Below are 24349 nucleotides of genomic sequence, written 5' to 3'. Positions count from 1 at the left end.
ACTCCACCATGTCGACTTCCGCTTTCAGAAGACGCCTTCTTTCTTCCGCTTCAGTTTCAGCTCTAGCTCGTTCTCAATTTCATCATATTACGGGTTCCATTTCTCCTTTCCATACTTCTAATTCAGGTACTGGGTCCAACGAAGTTCTCGCTTCCTTTGATCAGCTTCTTCGTATGAATCCTCGACCTTCCGTGATTGAGTTTAACAAATTGTTATCTGCACTCGTTAGGATGAAAGATTTTCAGACTGCTATCTCTTTGTCCAAGCAGATGGAATTGGTGAGAATTAAGGCTGATGTTTATACTTTTAACATCTTAATTAATTGCTTCTGTCATTTAGGACATGTTAATTTTGGCTTCTCTGTGTTGGCAAAAACTCTTAAGCTTGGTTTTGAGCCTGATATTGTCACCTTTAATACCTTGATCAATGGATCATGTAAAAATGGTAACTTTGATGATGCAGTGGATTTGTTTGATAAGGTAGTCGCCTTAGGTTATCAACCTAATGTCTATACATATACTGTGATTATAGATGGACTCTGTAAAATTGGAAATATGCATGTTGCTATGTCTTTGCTCAAAACAATGACTGAGAGGGGTTGTGAGCCTAACGTGGTCACATATAGTTCTATAATTGATGGGCTTTGCAAGTATAACTTAATTGCGGAAGCATTTGACCTCTTCATGAAAATGAAGAATCAAATTGTGTTGCCTGATGTTGTCACCTATACTTCTTTGATTCATGGTTTGTGTTGTACTAGCAAATGGAATGAAGCTTTGGCGTTGTTCAATGAAATGTTGGACAGAAATGTAGCTCCAAATGTTGTCACCTACAGTTCGTTAATTCACAATATGTGTTTGTTGAGCAAGTGGAAAGAAGCTTTCATGTTGTTCAATGAAATGTTAGATAGTCATGTAGCTCCGAGCGTAGTTACGTTAAATATATTGGTTGATCAACTTTGTAAACAAGGAATGATAATGAGGGCTCTGTGTGTGGTCAACATGCTGATTCAAAGGGGGATAGAGCCTGATATTGTTATTTATAATTCATTGTTAGATGGGTACGGTTTACATAGGCAAATGCATAGAGCAAAGAAAGTTTTTCATGTGATGGTGAAAAATGATTGTAAACCTAACGTTAGAACTTATGGCATCTTGATTAATCGGTATTGTAAGTGTGAAAGGGTAGACATGGCATTAAATCTTCATGAAGAAATGCTTGGTGAAGGTGTAATTCCCAACAATCATATTTATAGTTCCCTTATCCATGGCTTATGTGTTACAGGGCATCCTCGGACAGCCCTAAAGCTTTTTAAGTGCATGTACCCAAGTGCTTGTCCAAATTTAGTAACCTACAATGCTTTGATGGATGGCTTTTGTAAATGTGGAAGGCTGGATGTTGCACTGGACATATTTCAGGAAATGACAATGAGCAAGCTGAAACCTGGTATAGTCACATATAATATTTTAATTAATGGCTTGTTCAAAGCTGGAAGGTCAAAAGATGCAATAGACTTGATTTCAAAACTTTTTGCGGATGGATTGCAGCCTGATATCTACACAAATACTACAGTGATTTGTGGACTAAGCAGACTAGGATCATTGGATGAAGCATACAAACATTTCAGAAGCATGGAAGAGTTTGGCATCTCACCAGATAGTTCCTCTTATAATGTGATTATCCATGAATTTCTCCGGCACAAGGATCGGTCAAGGGCAATGGAACTCATTCATGAAATGCATGACAAGGGGTTCTTTGAAGACAACACCACAATAGATCTGCTAAGAAAAAATAATGTCATTCAGAAATCACTGTAAATTTATCTGATGGATATTTAGGAGAAAAAAGAGAGCTGAAAGTTTCATATGTAATTAACTCGTACCTCTTACTGGTAATTTTTTCTTTTTCTGTTGTAAATTATCGGTACTTGTATATTTTTAAATATGTGTTTGATGCCTCTAGTCAAATGTACAGAGTCACAAACACTTTCACTGGATTTACATGATATTTGTATGCATGTGACCTCTTATAGTCTATCACTAACCTTCTTTATCGACCAATGATGTTGATGTTGTTATTAATTATGTGTGAAATTGTCATAAGCTAGTGATTTATGTTTTGAAAGAATTCAAATCTTCAAATTTAATGCAACAAGAATCAGTGCAGGTGATAGTTCCTTTTGTATAACAAGATGGTAATTGAATTTATGCAATTTGAACACTTTGGAGTTATTCAAAGGGGAAATTGTTCAGCTAAAGTCTTTCTTCCTTTGAAGGCCAAAAAGTGCAAGTGATTATTTCAAATTTAACACTTGCATAGGAGATGTTTGCAGAGAGAAGTTTGGTTTTGTCAAGTTTTAATTTAACACATGTCTACGCTTTTTTTTGTTGATTCCATTATCTGTAACATGTGGCGTATACAGGATTACTCTGTTGGGGGCAACCAGAAAGAATTCAAATCTTCAAATTTAATGTAACAAGAATCAGTGCAGGTGATATTTCCTTTTGTTTAATAAGTTCATTTCATATTGTCTGTTCTGTAATGTTCTGATGTTTACGTCGTATCAGCTAATTCAATCCTCACTCATGCAGAACGTAATAGAATACAAGGCATTTGACAGATTCTGCTCAGTTATTGCAGGTATGGTATCCTGTCTTCACTTGCTTTGTGATGCTTGCACTATCGGGATGATTTGGATTCTCTTTCTCTTTTTTTCTCTTTTTTTTTTTCCAATTGATAGAAAGAAACAATTTCTCCTTTCTTATACTGATTTAGCCCAGTTATGTAATATCAATTTCTCCTTTTTTCTTAAATCTTTGATAATGATTCTAATTAATTATAAAAATCAAAACTTTGAGTGATGGGTAATCTTAATTTGTGTATGTTTGTGATGAAAAGGGGTGTCCAGCATCATTAACTTATACCCTTGTATTGATTGCTTTCTAATTCTAGCCTTTTCTATTGGCTACATATTACCTCTTTTATATTTCAGGGGAGTTTTGAGGTTCAAAGCGAGAAAAGGTTTGTTTGAATTTGGATTTAATGCTAACAATATCAAGATAAGAAAAAATGTAGTCAATTATCTTACGTGTCATATCTAACATTCTAGTGTGTTTTTATTTACGAATTGCAACGACCAGATCTGGAGTGGGTGATACCAAGATAGAAGGTCTAAACAAAGAGTAACTCCAGGAATGGGGACGAAGGGTAGGAATGAACTTAATTCAACATGAGAAATGGAGAGAGAGAGAGTATTCTTGCGCTATATTAGTAAGATATGTTTCTAGATGTATTTTAAAGTCGTGAGACCTAATGATTGTTTTTGGATCTATATGGTATTGGATCAGACTGTTATAATTGGTATCAAAGTCAACTTTGCGGGCGAGCCACACGAAAGGTGGTAGTTTCTTTTGTATAATAAGATGGTAGTTCAATTTATCTCCTGTTTTTGCCATGTTCAGCTAAAGTCTTTCTTTCTTACTGTTGCTGCATCAGAATATTAAGCTCAACTAAAGTCTTTCTTTGAAGGCCAAAAAGTGCAGGTGATTATTTCAAATTTAACACTTGCATAGGAGATGTTTGCAGAGAGAAGTTTGGTTTTGTCAAGTTTTAACACGTCTACGCTTTCTTTTGTTGATTCCATTATCTGTAACATGTGGCGAATACAAGATTACTCGGTTGGGGGGCCGATTTTACACTTGCATTCGTAAATAAATATTTTTTTGCTAAATCGAACTTGCTCAATTTTCTTTTGTATACATGCATGTTAATATTTGAGTGGTCAAGAACCCATTTTTAAGTATTAAATGTACAATTTCTCAAAATTAAACTAGATTTTGTTTAAGATTCCTAACATGTAAAAATAAATTGGATTTAGGAGTGCCGAACAAGTAAAAAATAAATAAAATTTTTGTTTTGAGAGGACCTACCAGGCAAAAAAAAAAATTAATAATTTGGGTTTAAGGACGGCCTGACAGATTAACTGGCATTTCATTTAGAAGTTGCAGAATCTAATAGAATACAAGGCATTTGACAGATTCTGCTACCTGAATTTGGATATAATGCTAACAATATGAAGATAAAGAAAAATGTATGGTGAGATAGAATTCATCTCTATCTATCCTGTAGAACTAAGCAGCCTCTTCTGATGTGTTCCTAATCACATCCTAGAACTAACAATTATGAAATTGAAAATCAAACATGGTTTCTATGGCAATTCTGATTCCAGAATGGAAGAAAGAAACATAAGTTTGAGTAAAAAATAAACTAGTGTTTTCTTCCTTAATTGTTTCTGCTGCTGTTTTCAAAAGTAAAAAATAAACACATCAAGCAAAGACAGATTATTTCATAATTAAATAAATGTTAAAAGTACTAATAATTCAGAACAGAACATAGATAATCTGTATGCAAGTCTTACATATAGATAAAAAAAACAAAATTTCAGAAATTTCAGAATGTTATTATTCTACCATTACCAGAGCTGTCCGGTGTTAACTACAGAGAAACCCTTGCTACGCATTTCACGGATGAGTTCTGCTGTCATTGACAGATCCCTGTGCCAAAGAAATCCTTGAATAACGAAATTATAAGAGTAACTATTTGGCGAGATGCCGTTCTCTTCCATTTCTCTCAAAACCTTATATGCTTTATCCAAGAATCCTGTTTTGCATAGTCCACCAATTATTACATTAATTGTGTAGATATTTGTTATGTGCCCGCGAATAGGAACTCGTCACAGGTCTGTTCACCGGAAAATTCCTTCGAATTCCCTTGTTGCTCCTGTTCTTCGTAGAACCTATTTTGAAAACGATTTGTGAGAGATCGCTAAAACTCCCTGTATCAATTTCTGATTTAAAATTCTCGATATCTTTATTCGATGAAAATCCCCCTTTTATAGAGGTACAATGATTCCTGATCAATAAGGTATCCTATCCCAACTAGGATTCTACCCAAAGTAGGATTCTAACCGATAAATACTAAAGACATTCCTAAATAATAAAACTCCTAAATAACAAAAGGCTTTTAAATAATAATAAAAACAAGTAAATCTGTCTAATTAATAAAAGACTCCTAAATAATAAAGACTCTTAAGTAATAAAAATCACTAAATAATAGAAAATAAAACCAACGATCACAACATTTCTTCCCTCTTCGAATAGAGCTTGTCCGCAAGCTCGAATTTAGGAAGGAATTCATATTTGTCATCCTCCTTCATCCTCTGGTTCGTCCATCAAAAGGCAGAAGAGTTTCTTACACTTATGTCTTGGTGAGTAAAGTTCATCGCAATTAAAACACAGCCCTCGAGCCCTACGGTCTGCCATTTCAGTTTGGGACAGCCTTTTGATTGGAGGCAGTGTGTTGTTACTCATGTTTGATGTTGTTGAGGTGTTACTCGCACAAGTCTTTTGATCATTGACGTCGGTTTGAATCGAGGGTGACTTGAGCCCCTTTGGGACTACCCATGAAGAATTGGCTTGCCCCATGCTTAATCCTTGGCTGATTAACAACTTCCTCTCAAAAACCCTGGCAAAATTCATGGCAGTAACTAGATTTGGAGGATTTTGCATCTCCACATCCATCCTTAAGGTTTCAGATAACCCAGCAGTAAAGAAGTCAACTTGTTGTTCAGCCCTCACAGACACAGCCCTCGCCAGAAGGGTTTGAAATTGTTCCTGGTACTCTTCCACCGTTCCGGTTTGTCGAAGGTTAGTTAATTCACCCAATGGATTACTGCTCAATGGTGGCCCAAAACGCAGCAAACAATAGGACTTGAACTGGGCCCAAGTGAGTCCGGACTCCTCTTGTTCGAGTCGGTAGTACCATAATTGTGCTTCTCCTGTCATGTGAAAAGCAGCTAACCCTACCTTCTCTCTTTCGTCTGTATTTTGATTGCTGAAAAATTGCTCACAGCGGTACAACCAGACTAAAGGATCCTCCTTTCCGTTGTAAGAGGGAAACTGAAGTCGGGTATATTTTGGAACTGTGTTTGAATTTCGGTGACCTGTTGTCTCTGATTCCTTGCTTCCAGTTGCAGCTCCACCCTCAGGTTCCTTTCCTTTTCCCAAAAGGTGTAACTCCAGCATACGTTGGATTCCTTTCATGCCTTCTTTTAACTCCCGCAACTCGTGGCTAATTTTTTTATCAGATTCGGTTAGCCGGCGATCCAGATCCTGAACCTTGGCCGTCCATTGCTCAAAATCACCCATGACGATAGGCTCTGATACCAATTTGTTATATGCCCGCGAATAGGATCTCGTCACAGGTCTGTTCACCGGAAAATTCCTTCGAATTCCCTTGTTGCTCCTGTTCTTCGTAGAACCTATTTTGAAAACTCAATAGCGATTTGTGAGAGATCGCTAAAACTCCCTGTATCAATTTCTGATTTAAAATTCTCGATATCTTTATTCGATGAAAATCCCCCTTTTATAGAGGTACAATGATTCCTGATCAATAAGGTATCCTATCCCAACTAGGATTCTACCCAAAGTAGGATTCTAACCGATAAATACTAAAGACATTCCTAAATAATAAAACTCCTAAATAACAAAAGACTTTTAAATAATAATAAAAACAAGTAAATCTGCCTAATTAATAAAAGACTCCTAAATAATAAAGACTCTTAAGTAATAAAAATCACTAAATAATAGAAAATAAAACCAACGATCACAACAATATTAGGCTACAATCCATCAATAGAAAGCCTTGAAATCAAATCTACTGCATCTTTCGACCTTCCAATTTTGAACAAGCCATCAATTAAGGTGCTATATATGTGTATATTAGGCTTGACTTTACTCATTTCCATTTCTTCAAATATGTCCAGTGCAACATTAAGATCTCCACATTTGCACAAACCTTTTATCAAAGCTGAGTAAGTTACTACATCCGGAGGACAAGCACTTGCATGCATGTAGTTGTAAAGCTTTAGAGCTTCGCAAGGGTAACTTGCAAGGCATAAGCCATGAATAAGAGAATTCCATGTATAAACGTTAGCATCTAAATCTTTACCAAGCATTTCTTCAAGAAGCTCCATTGCCACATCTATCCTTCTATACTTGCAATACCATTTAATCAATATATTGTAAGTTTGTATATGAGCAGGGCCGTTCCTGACCTTTTAGAGGCCCGGGACGAGATGATAAATTTGGACCCCTATATACAAATTTTTAAGTTGGAGGTACTAATTTAGTCATATGGTTATTAGGAGAGAGCAATTAGCATTCATAAACAAAATAGTATAATTTTTAGCCTAACGTTTATCATTTGGTATATTTTCAAACTTAATTGACGAAAATGAGGTCTTTTATGTGTAATTTCTTGTTCTATCCTTACTCCAACCTCCACCGTTCTGGTCACTCAATATAGAAATAACTCATTTTTAATGTTAATGGAAAAACTCATTTTTAATTAACTATGTTTGAAATTACACCAACTCGTAAACATTATGTTTAAGATTGCAATATTTTCTATATGGAAGCTAAATTAGTAGTGCAGTAGTAACGAGTATACTAACTAGAATTATTTGAATACTAAAATAACAAGTATATCTGTCATGTAAAATTACAAGAAGTAAATAAGTATATTATTTTTCATATATATATATTTATTTTTTGGAAATGAATTGACATTTAAATTTAAGAAAAAAATTAAAATTGGATAATAATAATGATGAGAAAGAATTAAATAGTTATTTTTTTATTCAATATATAAATTGATAATTTAGATTTAAGGAAATATGGAAATTATAGTAACAATTTATTACAAAAAATAAATGAAAAAAATATATTTAATAGTGATAAAATAAGGTGGGAGAGGAAAAAAATATTTGAAAGTAATTAAAAAATTGGAAGAAAGAGGTTCGAACCCTCAACCTCAATAAATGGAAAAAATATATATTTGATAGTGATAAAATAAGGTAGGAGAGGAAAAAAATATTTGAAAGTAATTAAAAAATGAGAAGAAAGAGGTTCGAATCCTCACCCTCGAGTTAAAATGAAATAACTAGACAACTCCTTCTACCAACTAAACCAATTAATCTTAATGTTATATGTTTATCTCTGTATTTATATATACACTATAAAAATATTTTATAAATACACTAAAAATATTTTTTTAGGCCCCTTATCGTTATGGGCCCTGGGCGGGCGCCCCTCGTTTCATAGCCCAGGGCCGGCCCTGTATATGAGGTTTACCTTTCCTCTCCGCCATCACATGAAATACTTTACTTGCTTTATGTAGTGTTCTATATAAACCGTACCCATCTATTAATGAATTATAAGTAACAATGTCAGGTTCTATGCCCCTTTGAATCATCATGCTAACCGCACATTGAGCTTTGACTACAATTCCTTCTTTACAAAGTCGATCAATCAATATATTGAATGTAACCACGTCTGGAGCTATATTCCTATTTAACATTTCATTAAACAACCCCATAGTTTCCTTTCGCATGCTATTACAACATAGACTATGTATTAAAGAATTATACGTGATAACATTGGTCAAAATACCATGAATCTTAATCTTGGTAAACAGATCAAATGCTTTACTAACTAAGTTATGCTTGCAAAGACCATCAATTATAGCATTATAGGTGACCACATTAGGCTCACAGCCCCTCTCAATCATTCTCTCGAGTAAAGAAATTGCATCATACAAATTACTAGTTTTACACAACCCGCTTACAATAACACTGTAGGTATACACATTAGGTTGATAACCTAAAGCAACTATCCTATCAAACAAATCTAAAGCATCCTCAACTTTACCACATCTACATAGGCCATTCATCAAAGTAGTGAAGGTTATAATGTTAGCCTGAAAACCAAGCTTGAAAGTTTTGGCCAACACAGCAAACCCTAAATTAATACACTCTAAGTAAAAATCAGGTTTAATTCTTACCGACTCCATCTGGTTCGACAAAGAAATGGCAGTCCGAAAATGTTTCATCTTAGCGAGTGCAGACAACAATTTGTTGAATTCAACCACAGGAGGCCGGGGCCTCACACGAAGAAGCTGATGAAAGGAAGCAACAACTTCATTGGAGGCAGCGGTTGAATCAGGAGTATGAAAAGGAGAAATTGAACCCAAAATCTGATGAAATGGAGAGTGGCTAAGAGGTTGAGCTGAAGAAGAAGGAAGAAGGCGTCTGAAAGTGGAAGTGAGCATGGTTGATCTGAGAATCGGAGAAATTTGGATAGCGGCGGTGATATTTGAGAAAGGGAAATTTGAATCAGATGAAAGTTTTGTTTTATTGTAATTGGATAATTGAATAGGCACAGAAGGTGTGTGCTATCCAAACTTCAGTAATTAGCTCAGGGTTATCATGACTACTCCACAAAAATGAAAATACAATAAGCATGCTTTTTCAAGGCTTAATACATTTGGGTCCTTTATAAAAAAAATACATTTGGGTCCTAAAAGGAGGTTAGGGGGTTTGGTATCTTAGTGAGATAGGAATCAAGATAAAGGTTGAGGTATAGATAGACATCGAGATAAATATAAATATAAATGGTTGAGATATAAATATAAACTAGTTTTTGGTCCGTGCGATGCACGAATTCATCTTAACATATAAATATTAAAAAAATATAATCTAATAATTACAATTAACGATACAAATATGTTATATAAATTAAATATTGTTATTTTATTTTCACATTTACTTTAAATAATCTTTTATAGATAAATATAATACTATATTATATATCATATTATATTTTATATCAATAAAAAAGGAGAAAGTGACACCACAGGTCCATCGTTACTGTTTTATATTATATATAGATATGGAGAGAATTATATATATTTTAGGGATTAATTTAAATTCTGTAGAATTCTTAGATATAGTACGGATAAAATAATCTTTTTATACATAAATATAATAATATAATTAAAATTAATATATTATATATCATAATATATTTTTTATCAGCAAAAAATGAGAAAGTGACACATCAGCTACATCGTTACTGTTTTATATTATATATATATAAATATGCAGACAATTAGAGAGATTTTATGGATTAATTTAAATTCTGTAAAACTCTTATATATAGTACGGATAAAATAATCATTTCATAGATAAATATAATAATATAATTAGGATTAATATATTATATATTATATCATATTTTTTATCAGTAAAAAAGGAGAAAGTGACACGTTACTGTTTTATATTATATATAGATATGCAGAGAATTAGATAGTTTTTAGGGATTAATTTAAATTCTATAGAACTCTTACATATATTACCAATAAAATAATCTTTTTATAGATAAATATAATAATATAATTAAAATTAATATATTATATATTATATTAATTTTTTTATAAGTAAAAAAAAGGAAGTGACACCTCAGCTCCATCATTACTGTTTTATATTATATATAGATATGCAAAGAACTAGAGAGATTTTAGGGATTAATTTAAATTCTGTAGAACTATTAGATATAGTACGGATAAAATAATCTTTTTATACATAAATATAATATAATTAAAATCAATATATTATATATCATATTATATTTTTTTATCAGTAAAAAATGAGAAAGTCACACGTCAGCTCCATCGTTACTGTTTTATATTATATATAGGTATGCAGACAATTAGATAGATTTTAGAGATTAATTTAAATTCTGTAAAACTCTTATATATAGTACGGATAAAATAATCATTTCATAGATAAATATAATAATATAATTAAGATTAATATATTATATTATATATTATATCATATTTTTTATCATTAAAAAATGAGAAAATGACACATCAGCTCCATCGTTACTGTTTTATATTATATATAGATAGATATGCAGAGAATTAGAGAGTTTTTAGGGATTAATTTAAATTCTATAGAATTGTTACCTATATTACTGATAAAATAATCTTTTTATAGATAAATATAATAATATAATTAAAATTAATATATTATAAATAAAAAAAAAAAGAAGTGACACATCAGATCCATCGTTACTGTTTTATATTATATATAGATAGTCGAGAATTTTATTGAATGTTTAGTATGTAAGATAGAGATGATGATAAAATAACACATTTTACTATTTTAACCTATTTAAACTACATAACATTAATTTGAAAGATACGATTGATTTTTCCATCTTATCAAAATCACATGAGTTTATCTCATCTCCTTATACCACCTCCTCCTGGGTACAATGTCTTACTCTGCTATCTCCCAAACAAACACGGTATAATTTATCTCGTGTTTTTTTAACCATATCTTACCTCTTATATCCATTCTAACAAATATCCTGTTAAATTATTAAAAGACTAACAAAAAAATCATTAATTGAATTACATTCTAAACAGAAATCAATAATTAAAATCTCATGGAAACTTATTATTTCTCAAATTCATTTTAATAATAATATTTCTAATTTTAAAATAGTAAAGTCACTCGGTTAATGAGTTTGGTTTGGTTTTTTTTTTTTTTTTTTTTTTTTTTTTTTGATAAATATGCTTAATCATTTCATTAGATGATAGAGTAGAAGTACATCATGAAAATAGCAAGGGATAAAACCTTATCGAAGTACAGGCTAATGCCTAATACAACATCCATAGAGGAAATAAAAAGACTACAAAAATAACCATAAAGGACTAACTAAAATAATAAGACGATAAAACTCGTACTTCTCCCGAATCCAACTCCACATGAAAGCTACCGCAAACCAATCGTCATCATTTAGTTTCTTCCGACTAACTGGACTACTTGGATCTGAGTCATTTGTACTGGTGCAACCCCGTAGATCGATCTACGTATAAAATAACACATTTCCGCTCTTGCTAAATCTGAAAAAAGCCTAAACGACAGAGATATAGATGACGAAAATCCGAAGAAAGGAATGAGTTTTCAACTAAAGACGAAACACTAAAAAGCTAGAAAAAACAAAAAACAGCCATAAATGGAAGGTGGAAGAATGAAGACAAGCTTCCTTCTCCTTCCTCCGATTAGATCTAGCTAGATAGTTGTAGCTTAGAGTTGAAAAAAATAGGAAAAGGAGAAAAGGAGACAAGGAATGGAAAGAAAGAAGGAGACGGCAGAGAGCAGGAGAAAAGAAGTGGTGGGCTGCAAAGAATGAGGGGGGGCAAAGATTAGGGAAAAACCTAGAGAGAAGGCAGAGCTTCTCTCTAGGCGGCGAGAGAATGTTTTTTTTATGAGTTTGGGTTAGTTGAGCATGATTTTAATACTTCAGGTCGTCGCACTGACTTTGAAACTTTAGTGTATTAATTAATCATTTCAAATCCTTCATCTTTTATTTGTTAGGGATTTCCCGTCCATATCACCGCCGCAACCCAAATTCCCAAATCAACTCCACCATGTTGACTTCCGCTTTCAGAAGACGCCTTCTTTCTTCCGCTTCAGTTTCACCTATAGCTCGTTATCAATTTCATCATCTTATGGCCCATACTCCTAATTCTGTCGCTGGCTCCATTGATGTTATTGCTTGCTTTGATTATCTTCTTCTTATGAAGCCCCGACCTTGAGTTCAACAAATTGCTGTCTTCACTCGTTAGAATGAAAGATTTTCAGACTGCTATCTCTTTGTCGAAGCAGATGGAATTGGTGAGAATTAAGCCTGATGTTTATACTTTTAACATCTTAATTAATTGCTTCTGTCGTTTAGGACATGTTAATTTTGGCTTCTATGTGTTGGCTAAAACTTTTAAGCTTGGTTTTGAGCCTGATATTGTCACCTTTACTACCTTGATCAATGGGTTATGTAAAAATGGTAATGTTGAGGATGTTGTGAATTTGTTTGAAAGAATGACTGAGATGGGCTGTGAGCCTAACGTGGTCACATATAGTTCTATAGTTAGTTGTCTTTGCAAATACAATTTAGTTGTAGAAGCATTTGACCTCTTCATTAAAATGAAGAATCAAAATGTGTTGCCTGATGTTGTCACCTATAATTCTTAGATTCACGGTTTGTGTTGTACTACCAAGTGGAAAGAAGCTTTCGTGTTGTTCAATGAAATGTATGAAATGTTGGATAGGAATGTAGCTCCAGATGTTATCACCTACAATTCATTAATTCACCGTCTTTGTTTGTTGAGAAAGTGGAAAGAAGCTTTCATGTTATTCAATGAAATGTCGGATATGGATGTAGCTCCAAATATAGTTACTTTAAACATATTGGTCGATCAATTTTGTAAACAATGAATGATAATGAAGGCTCAATGTGTGGTCAATATGATGATTCAGAGGGGTATAGAAATTGATGTTGTTACTTATAACTCATTGTTAGATGGGTATGCTTTACATAGCCAAATGCATTTAGCAAACAAACTTTTTCATGTGATGATGAAAAATGGTTGTAAACCTGATGTTTATACTTATACTATCTTGATTAATTGGTCTTGTAAGTGTGAAAGGATAGACGTGGCACTAAATCTTCATGAAGAAATGCTTGGTAAAGGTGTAATTCCTAGTATTCATACTTATAATGCCCTTATCCACGGCTTATGCCTTACAATGGACCCTTGGACAGCCCTAAAGCTTTCTGAGTACATGCGCGCATTTGCTTGTCCAAATATAGTTACCTACAACACTTTGATGGATGGCTTTTGTACATGTGGAAAGCTTGATGTTGCACTGGAGATATTTCAAGAAATGAAAATGAGCAAACTGAAACCTGATATGGTCACATATAGTATCTTAATTGATGGCTTCTTCAAAGCTGGAAGATCGAAAGATGCAATAGACTTGATTTCAAGGCTTTTTGCTGATGGATTGCATCCCAATATCTACACAATTAATATAATGATTGGTGGACTAAGCAGACTAGAATCATTGGATAAAGCATACAAAGTTTTCAGAAGCATGGAAGAATTTGGCATCTCACCAGATAGTTCCTGTTATAATGTGATTATCCATGGATTTCTCCGGCACAAGGATCGGTCAAAGGCATTGGAACTCATTGATGAAATGCATGACAAGGGCTTCTCTGAAGACAACACCACAATAGATCTGCTAAGAAAAAATAATGTCATTGTGAAATGAGTGTAAATTTATCTTGATGGGTATTTAGGAGAAAAAAAAGAAGTTTCATATGTAATAACTCATACCTCTTACTAATGATTTTTTTCCTTTTCTGTTGTAAATTATTGGTACTTTTAAATTATGCCATAAGCTAGTGTTTTGTGTTTTGGAAGAATTGAAATCTTCAAATTTAATGTAACAAGAATCAGTTGCTATCCAAGGTATGGAATCCTGTTGTCTTCACTTGTCATACAATACAAGCTTGCAGTATTAGAATGATTTGATTCAAATTTGCAAAGTGTTTTTGTTTGTTGATAATTTAGCTTCAAGTACAGATGGAACTGAAAAGTGGTGTCCAGGATATATGGCATCACTATTGTTCATGTGATTTCAAATTCTAGCATTTTCTAGAGCTACATAATCCTTCCTTGTTTACTACTCTTAATTCCAAGAATCTGGACTCTTGAATAGTTTGTTTACTGAAATTGATGTGATGAATCCAAATTAGTAGTTGGTTAGTTTTTCTTTAATATTTCAGGGGTTTATGGTCAAAGCAAGAAAGGGTTTATAGACATACTGGTTTTGGTCTTGCGGTAAAAGAAAGCATTAAAAGGGATGAGAAGGAAGACCCGGATATGCTTAATCTGAAGCTAAGATGTTACTTGGCTAAACCTCTGGGTCGAATCTGACTCAAGCCTGACTGTGCAATTACTCAAACTCGCTCAGATTCAGTTCGCTGGACTATTAGGCAGCAATGGTTGCGCTGTTTACAATTATGTTCTCAAATGGATCTAATTGTTTCTCACATCTACCGCGAAGGCAACAGATCAGCGGACGCGTAGCTCGTTTTGGGGCCACGGCTACAAATTTAATTTGGTGGCATTCTGCTTCTGCCTTCTGTCAGGCTTTTGTCTTTGATGATTTATGTAACGTTTCTCATTTACGCACTCTTTGACTTTTCTCTTGTATCATTCTTTCATTTTTTAATAATAATTGGGTTTGTTTCGGCTTGTCCTAGGGGGTGCCAACATAGTTGGGATGTCCGAATGCAAGTCTGAACTCGTCCCAGCCTTTCATCAAAAAAAAAAAAAAAAAAAAAAAAAAAAAAAAAATCTAAGATGTTACAAACAACTAAAATGGAATAACTTAATCTGGCAATTCTTCTTGAGTGATCGATATTTCTCGAAGAGCTCTTATTCCGCTCTCTGCAGTTGCTTATCAGATTTCTGGGGGTGACAACACTACACTAGGGCTTAGTATCAGATAGGAAAAATTAAACAATTATGTGTAGTCTAATTGATATATTTCCATAAGGTAGAAGAAGTAAGTGATGGATCGATCTTGATTCTTGAATTTACTAACTCAATTTCTGAGAAAAGTCTGAGAATGGAAGCTTTTTCTACTTCATTGATATTTCTATTTTCTGTTGTAGAATATCTCTTTAATATCAATACATTCCATTTATTGATATTTCTATTTTCCTGAGTTCTCATCTTATCATAGTCTGTTTTCTGCCTTAAGGCTTTCAATTTCAGACACAATTATTTCGTGATAGTATGAAAATTTATACCAATAAAAAACATCATTTGTGCCCTTCTTTATAACCAAACAATATGAATGGGAATGAATAATCTCATTCTAATTCCAAATCAATTAATCAAAGGAATCCTAAGTGGTTAGTAGCTAGAATGAGATGCAATTTAGGGACATGAAATTGTGCGCAGCGGCGAATACAGGATTGTTCAGTTGAGGGGGCTGATTTTACACGTGGTGTTTAATTTTTTTTTTTTTTTTTTTTGCTAAATTGAACTTGTGTTATAATCAGAGTGGTCAAGAACCAATTTTTAAGTACCAATATAAAAATTTTCAAAATTAAGCTATATTATGTTTAAAATTCTTAACATATAAAAAAATTGTATCTAATAAAAAAAAATCGGATTTAAGGATTGCTTAATAGATAAAAAAAATAGAAATTTGGATTTTAAAAAGGCCTAACAGGCAAAAAAAAAAAAAAAAAAAAGGATTTAAAAAGAGCTTAACAAATTTTAAAAAAAAATAGAATTTTGGATTTAGAGATTACCTAACATACCAAAAAATTGAAAATTTGGATTTAGAAAGCATCTAACGGGACTTGGTCAATTTTAGATGCTAATTCAACACCCAATTATTATTTCTTACAAACAAGGGGTCGGAACCACCAGAGCCTCAAATTTTGTAGAGACAGGAAACTGAAACTACTCGTAGTAATGATGGTTCCGGCAGCCGAAGGTACCGGGGCCTGTCTCCGCCCCTGATTGTGCGACAAGAAAGAACAAACTAATGAAATGGGGCGAATCGCGACTGTCTGTAATGTAATGCTTGAAAACTTGAAAACCTACAAGACTTTGATGGATGACTTTTGTAAATGTTGAAAGCTTGATGTTTCTCCACGCATATTTCAAGAAATGAAAATGAGCAAGCTAAAACCCTAATATAGTCACATATAGTATCTTAATTGATGGTTTGTTCAAAGATGGAAAGTCCAAACAAGCAATAGACTTGATTTCAAAGGATTTTGTCGATGGATTGCATCTCGATATCAACACAATTACCATAATGATTGATGGACTAAGCAGAGTAGGCTTCTTAGATAAAGCATACAAAGCTTTCAAAAGCATGGAAGAAATTGGCATCTCACCAGATAGTTGCTTTTATAATATATGCTTGTTGTTTGCGTGCATTTTGCAACTCCAAGTCATGATTGGTGATGAAATACATGGGATCTTACTCGCAGGTCCGTTCTTGAGCATGGGCAGGAGGGACGTCTGCCCAAGGCCCATGAATGAAAGGACCCAATTATAATAATGTATGGTACTATTATAAGCTTTTAAACTATAGTTGATTAAATTAAAAAAGAAAATATACTTCGATTAAAAACATTGTTATAAGATTCTTTCCAAATTAAAAATCCTGGCATTAGATTAAATTCAAAAAAGAATTATACTTGTTTAAAAATATGGACATCAGTTACTAAATAGTGTTTTCAAATTCTCTAATTTATCTCACATTCTTTCCCAATTTCTTAATAAAATGTTGGACATCAATTTCCTAATTTATTTTAGAGTCTTTCCAAAATTATCTCTCCCACCCATTATTCCTAACAAAATTTCTAATTTATCTCTCCCGTCTTTGCAAAACTCTATCAGATTCTGATTTACTTGGTCTTCAGAGACAATTTGGGAGAAACGCATCAGAATCTTCCAATTTCAAGAACTTAGCTGTTAAAGCCCGTTAAGCGAGATGATTTTCAGATTTGATTTTTCATTTTTCTGTTATTATACTTTGTGTCATGAAGAGAATAAAATCTATTAGAACTATTTCATAATCTATTAAATTTGAAAATGTTGCATTTAGAAATGCTCATAGATATCATTTTGTATAAAAAATTGGGTATTTAAAGGAATATAAAATGTCTTTTTCATATGAAATGTTTTTGTTAGATTGTTTGTTAAATGTAACAAAAAAAAATTCTCATTTTTAAGTAATATTCTTTTATACAATTGACTTTTCTATTTTATTTCTTACTTCTACTTATTTATTAGGAGACCACAATTAGTAACTCGCCCCTGGGCCTCTAAAATCTCAGGATCGGCCCTGCTTACTCGCAAAGATGATGTTGAAAAAGCTATACGTGGAGTGGCTTGTGTGTTCCACCTTGCTTCATTTGGCATATTGGAGAAAGAAATGCTCCAGTTCGGCCGTGTTGATGAATTGAACATCAATGGAACTTGCCATGTTTAACTTTTATGGCTTATATATTATAAATGTGTATATACCATATACGTACAAATTAGACGCAAATAATTTATTACTTTATGTATTTTTACCTATTATATTTAAATACTGAATTTTAATTGTTTAATATTATAAATGCTAAAAATATCCAAATAAGTGATTTTTTATTTACACTTGCAAAACTAGAGCTCTCTCTGTTTTTCTGGCTAGGAATTTGCTTAATTGAATTGTTGGGCATATTAATACAAATTGATTGTGAAATTCTCAATTGAAAATTCAACTTGAGAAAGACATGATTTCATGTGAAACGTCCAAAACCAAACAAAACAAAGTAACGAAAACTAAAGATGAACATTTCTACTAAAATCATCAAATAGAATGCAACTCCCCTCAAAATTTATGTGAAGCAGAGAAAATAGCTTTTTCCAACAACAACAAACAGTAGGTAAACAAACGAATATAAAACGTGTCAAATCCAAATAAATCATATTGATTCAGCACATTAATTACTCATCTGCTATTAGTATAGGGCAAGGTGCTCTGCTGGATTACTTAATAAAGTGCAAGGTGCACCCAACACTACTCGATCTTAATGGGATTATACGTACCTTGTATGGACGGGTATGAGATAAATAAAATTACCCGTGATGGGTATGGAAATACCCATCACAGTACCCGCCATATATTTGTTTTTTTATTTTTAATGTATTTTAATTTCTTGATAGTTGGAGTGATTTAAAATTTTGAATATTTGTTAAATTTGAAGATAAATTATTTATGGATGGTTTATTAAATTTATTCTTTGTTAAATTTATAATATTTTTTATTTTGTCTATTGATTTTTAATGGTAAGGGTACCCACGATTTAAATGGGACGAGAATGGGGATTCATGAAATATACTCGTTAGGATAATGGGACGGATAAAGGTTTGAGATTGACAATACCTACGACTTATCAGGTTCTAATTATGGCAAATTGAGGATTTTCAGCTAACACTGTAAAAAAAATTATCCAATTCATTTCCCCTTTTTACTTTTTAAAAGTGAAAATATCTTCTAAAGTGAGAAATAATTTTTAGGGTAATTTATAAAATTGGCTCAATGGATAAGTTTATTTATATTTTTAGACTAATTTAGACATATGCTACTAAACTAGACTCTTAGAATAGATTTTTCCAAAAATATCATTACAAACCCCTCATCTTCAACCTCGTCTTCTTCTTCAACTCATATTCTTGCCAATCTAGTAAGCAATTTAAACTAAACAAGAGCAAACAACACTCTAAAATGATTATGTGTCAACCTAACAACAACAAAGAAAATAAAAATCGGAACTAAGCACAAAGAATAATAAGTAGAAGTAAATTTTGAATATTTAAAATAAATTTTTTCAACCTCATCTTTTTTTTATTGGAACTAGGTGTGGAGATATCATAACAGAGAATCCCAACTAGGTTGGCACCCCTGCAGCATTGAGAACCTCGAACCTGCTTTATTAAAAAGAAAAGAAAAGAGAAAAACATACAATAGAGAGTGGGCAAGCAATTAAACGAACCGATAAACAACACGGTCGTTTACATTCTCACAGATAAATTCTAAACAAACCGGGGGGGGGGGGGCAAGATCCCACCAATGAGCCTCTTGACTGACTCTACCTAAATTAGCCAAACAATCTGCCACTTTGTTTTCTTCATGAAAGATATGAGACACTACCACATGCATTCGGTTTAAATTGTCCAAACAGTCCTCCCAATCTTCTCTTAGGATCCAAGGAACCATCTTAGCTCGAGAATGGAATTTCATTACAACAAAAGTGGAGTCGCTTTCTAACCAAAGCCGATTAAAGCCTTTATTCAGTGCAAACTTAATAGCCTGCATCGCTGCTTTCAGTTTTGCGAGGTGCGCAAATGGAAGGTCCGCCGGAGCAGCAAATGCACCGATCGGGTGACTCGTGTCGTCCCTAAAAATCCTTTCGTAGCCCGCTGTTCCATTCATAATAGACGCGTCTGTGTTCGCTTTTATCCAGCCTGCAGGAGGGCGTTTCCACCTGACCGGTAAGATTTTCGAAGCTCGAGGAGGTATAGGCATGATCGACAGGTTAGCTAAGATCGTTAGCTCAACACAGGAATTTCAGACCGTACCTTTATTTAGTCCATTTTCTTGCTGGAGGTGCGCCCAAAGGAACTTGAGAGCCAAAGAAATTGACGGAGCAATGCCATCGTGAATAACCGCATTGCGCATTTTCCACACCATCCATACTACATGGATTACTGCGCTTTTCCAGAGAGCCTTAACCTGGGGGCTGAATTTACATTGCAAAGCGTGTATCAGCAGGTCACCAATATTGTCCGTATCCAGAAGCCTTCGGCCGAATAAATTTTCAATAGCCTGCTAAAGAGATCTAACTAAAACACAAGTAACAAAAAGATGATTAGTTGTTTCTGTATTAGCAAAGCAAAGACCACAACGCGAGGCCAAAGTGATGCCCCTCTTCTGCAGTTCATTCTGCATCGGGATTCAGTGCTGGAAAACCCGCCAAGCAATCATCGAATGGGACGGTGGAATGTGCGGCCTCTAGATGGAACTGATTGGATGAGTCCTCGGGGGAGGCTGCATCCATTTATAGAAAAGACCGACGTAAAACCTTCCATTAGCCGACGGCTTCCAAATGCAGGCGTCAATATCCTCTTTGCCAACGTGGGTCTCCTGCACAGCAGTAGCGATGTCAGGAGGGAGAGAAGGAAGACCGATGCAACTATTCTGAGAGCGAAACTGCTAGATAACCTCATCCCACTGAATTCGATCCGAATGAGCTAACCCGAGTCTCTCCGCCACCGTCGGAATCAACCATTCTGAATTCCAGAAATTAAGCTGAGAGTTATTCCCCACAAACCATTTATAATGATGTATGACCTTCCCATATGCTGCCTTAATCGACCCCCAGATTGAGGAGAGAGAAACAGAATTGGGGAAGACGCTCATACCTTACATTCACCCACAGCCAGTTTCCTCCACTTCTTTTAATCTTCTATCCAGTCTTTAGAGGTTTCCTGACATCGATGGTTATTTTGATCCGCAGATAACTTCTCCTCATACCACTGAAATTCTTTGGATCAGATTCCACATACTTCCCGAGTTGGTTTCCGATCATTAAACACACCTCTTCAGTCTGAAAACCAATTGGTAGGTCTGAGAGCTGCACCCAAATGATTTGGTCTGTTAATGTGGGTTGAAGGGCTTGTTCTGATGCTTCCAGCTTTTTCACGATTAACAGGTTCTGGTTGAAAGTCCATGGGCCATCATTCAATATTCTTCTCATGTCTAATTCATGGTAGAATTGGAACAAGTACATGCCCTCCATATCAGTTTCTGTGATTGTAACCCCTTTGACAGGTTGCCAGATCGCTGCTAGAGTGGATTTCATTGAATCAAAATGGGTTGCTTTTACTACAAGAAATTATCCCACAATAAAGAATGAGGTCTCAGGCGTGCTCAGTTGGAGGATCTCATCAAGGAGTTCCAAACCTTCTTCAGTATCATTAAGACAGAGCACCGCATACTCGTCCGCAAGGCCTTTATTTTTCTCCATCAGAGTCGGTAGGTTGACAGAAGATTCGCAGTCTGGTCTGCGAAAGATGCAACACCTACAATAAAGACCAGGCAACGATTATGGGTTGGAAGAGTTCTCGAATCTTTATAGGGTTGCAACCGATGATTGGGGATTGCAAGAATTCTTGTATTGATAGGAAAGTTATCGAGGATGATAAGCGATACCAGAGAAAGAATTTGGGCGAAACATCGGTAATAGAATAGGGTTTTAGGAATTTGGTATATTCAACACCACTGCGATTAGAAATTGAAAAGATTTAAAATTGACAGAATTTAGGCAGTGATTGGGAAATTCAGGGGATTGCAGATTGACGTGAAATAGATGAAATAGATGAAAGGTTTTAGGGTTTTTGATAAACTCATCTCAAAAGAGAAGACATGAAGCACTCCACAGGGAGAGACGTCAGGGGTGTTACTACACTCTTCTTAATTAATCTAACTCTCTCTATCTCTGAAATTAACTCTCAATTTATAGATATTGAAGAGTCGTTTCTAAGGATCGTGTCCGCTGCGAAGAGACATTTCTATCAACCCGAACGGACGCGTTTCTTTGAAATTGAACATGTGAAGATAGTGCTGCCAAAAATTCTGATCTTACCGAGATCAAAGAATCTCAGTCGAGATTGAGGGAGCATTTTTTTGGTCTTCGAAACGAGTAGGCGAAGTGCCTGATTTTAGCGTGTCACGACCGAGATTAGGGAATCTCGGTCGCGACTCAGAATCTCTACCGAGATTCGGAATTTTCCTCCCGTTTCTGACTTCGTTCCCATCTTCCTCGTATCGGTGTGCTGATTTTCTCGTCTTTTGGCTCGTAACTTAGGGTTTTTCCTTCGTTTTTGATCCGTTTTCATTCCTATTTGGATTTTATCAAATATTTAGGTACCTTGCATGAAAGAAACATATTCGGACATAAAAGTACTCTAAACAGATATAAACAGCACAAATTCGTAGTAAAACTGATGTAATTATTGATGATATTTTAGGTATATTTTGGGCTTAACAAATCTCCACACTTAATCTTTTGCTAGTCCCGAGCAAAATTGCACTGATTTAATTTTTTAACTAATCTCTTTATGAAAATAAAACATATATCTTTTATATTCCTTTTTAAATTAGTTAAGCCGAAAAGATTAACTTCGCATGGCAAATTTATACGCAAAATATCAAACTAACTAGTATAAAGGCGATATATCATTCGTCTTGTATTTTCAATTTTAAATTGAAGTATTCGGGACGATATAAGCACACATGTTATTGAGTCTTTCGTCTCAAGGCATTTTAAAGCACAAAACTTCCTTTCCCAAACCTAAACTATTATATGAAATATGAATTGAATAAGTACTTAGGTTAATTTGTTTGCTTAGTTACGCCCGTGATAAGGGTGGTCTCGATCGTAACTTTATATGCTTTTTATTTGTGTTTGCTTAAGAGGTACCGACCATGCCATGAGTGGACGCAATCATTACTTTAAACTTAAACACGTTTAATTTTTGCTTTTAACGTTCATTCCATACCTCGATTGTGATAAGGGTGGTCGCAATCGTGGCCAAAAATACCATTTACTTAATTATTTCTTCCCTTTCATACCTCAATTGTGATAAGGTTGGTTTCAATCGTGGCCAAAGGTTAAGAATACAACTAATTGATTTAATTAACATGAGTTATAAAATTAAAATTGTAAATTCGGAAAAAGAAAAATAGCACATTCATCCTATATTGACTTAAAATTCAACATGTATTATGGTTAAAGTTTCCTTAAAAACTTCAATTGGTATTAATGTAAGACGAAATCAAACCGAGCTAAAATTGTTAGTTCAATTTAATGCCTATAAACCTAATTGAAAATTTAAAATAAGATTTATTGTATCATGAATTTTGCATGATATAAGATAGAGATTGAAATAAAGAATTTTTTACTAAAAGACATTCACTCGAGACGATTTTACTTAAAATCGTTTTCGAGATTTATGAAATATTTGAAAAATATTGCCCGTATAGAAATATTATTTCTATCGATAATGATAACCTAAAAATAATCATAAGTTAAAATATTTTTTAAACATATAAAAATGTAAAGTTAATAAAAAATAATGTTTATAAAATAATATCATTTTTGGAAAATAATGTTGCAAAATGTGTTGCATATTGTAAATTACTAAAAATTATTAACATGCATTTATATTTGAATAAATGTCATTCATTCTTATTCGTTGCATTTATTCGTACTAAAAATAAAATAATATATGCAATATCTCCTCCCACACTTAATTTGGACCATGTTGTTGAAACACCTTTCCACATGATTTTGATTTGACAAAATTATTTATGTGAATGATAAAAATATTTCAACACATTAAATTTAAATGATTTGATTTATTCACACTAATGTGTTTGTTCAATGTTGAGTTAATTGATTTATAAGACATTAAGATAAAAAGCCTAAAGGCCCATAAGAGGAAGTCAAGCCCAAGTCAACAGATCAAGACCTCACGGCTCAGGAAGACAAAACGCAGTCGTATCAAGTAAAACGCCAGCCCAGCATGAAGAAGGATCGAGAAGCCTTCGACTAAATAGCTTCAAGAAGAAGCTGCTGAGTTAAGCGACAAGGTAGTCAGGTCAGCGGAAGAACAGAACCAACTTAGAGACAAAGTATTTCTACTTTGGGTAAAGCTCAGAAGACGCAGTAAGCTGTCTGGAAGACTTTACTATAAATGTCAAAACACTCTGTTCATCTGATGAAAAGCTGCTGAGCACTGCCGTAGACAAAAGATGCAAGAATCTCATTGGCCAAAAACACTGAGCACGACCTGAGTGAAAGCGACAGGAAGCCGTTAGCCTCCAACGGTTATTTCGAAATTCGAAATCACTAGTGCTTGAAGTGTCATTATAAATAGGCCTTTCAAATGCTTCATTCGATGCAGATCTTCAATCAAGTCGAAACGCTGACCAAATTCATACTTGAAG

The 24349-nt window shown here is 33.9% G+C and overlaps 2 protein-coding genes across 5 annotated transcripts; both read left to right on the top strand.

Moving 5' to 3' along the window:
* The first annotated feature begins 284 nt into the window (after positions 1-284).
* Positions 285-3696, top strand: LOC136205957 (pentatricopeptide repeat-containing protein At1g63400-like). Of its 2 annotated transcripts, XM_065996830.1 has the most exons (3): positions 285-1891; positions 2423-2491; positions 2592-3696. In XM_065996830.1, the coding sequence occupies exon 1, from the start codon at positions 555-557 to the stop codon at positions 1815-1817; it is 1263 nt and encodes a 420-aa protein (XP_065852902.1). In that variant the 5' UTR covers positions 285-554; the 3' UTR covers positions 1818-1891; positions 2423-2491; positions 2592-3696. The 2 variants fall into 2 exon arrangements, with proteins under 2 accessions (XP_065852902.1, XP_065852903.1); XM_065996831.1 differs by lacking the exons at positions 2423-2491; positions 2592-3696 and having other exon boundaries at positions 285-1446; positions 1548-1687.
* Positions 3697-11918: 8222 nt separating this feature from the next.
* On the top strand, positions 11919-14297 carry LOC136205958 (pentatricopeptide repeat-containing protein At3g22470, mitochondrial-like). 3 transcript variants are annotated; one of them, XM_065996834.1, is made up of 2 exons: positions 11919-12586; positions 13604-14297. In XM_065996834.1, the coding sequence occupies exons 1-2, from the start codon at positions 12539-12541 to the stop codon at positions 14021-14023; spliced, it is 468 nt and encodes a 155-aa protein (XP_065852906.1). In that variant the 5' UTR covers positions 11919-12538; the 3' UTR covers positions 14024-14297. The 3 variants fall into 3 exon arrangements, with proteins under 3 accessions (XP_065852906.1, XP_065852905.1, XP_065852904.1); XM_065996833.1 differs by having other exon boundaries at positions 13388-14293; XM_065996832.1 differs by having other exon boundaries at positions 11919-12186; positions 12287-14292.
* The last annotated feature ends 10052 nt before the right edge of the window (positions 14298-24349 follow it).

The sequence above is a fragment of the Euphorbia lathyris genome, chromosome 9 (genome assembly GCF_963576675.1).
Source record: "Euphorbia lathyris chromosome 9, ddEupLath1.1, whole genome shotgun sequence".
Lineage (NCBI taxonomy): Eukaryota > Viridiplantae > Streptophyta > Magnoliopsida > Malpighiales > Euphorbiaceae > Euphorbia > Euphorbia lathyris.
This window is presented reverse-complemented; position numbering and strand designations above follow the sequence as displayed.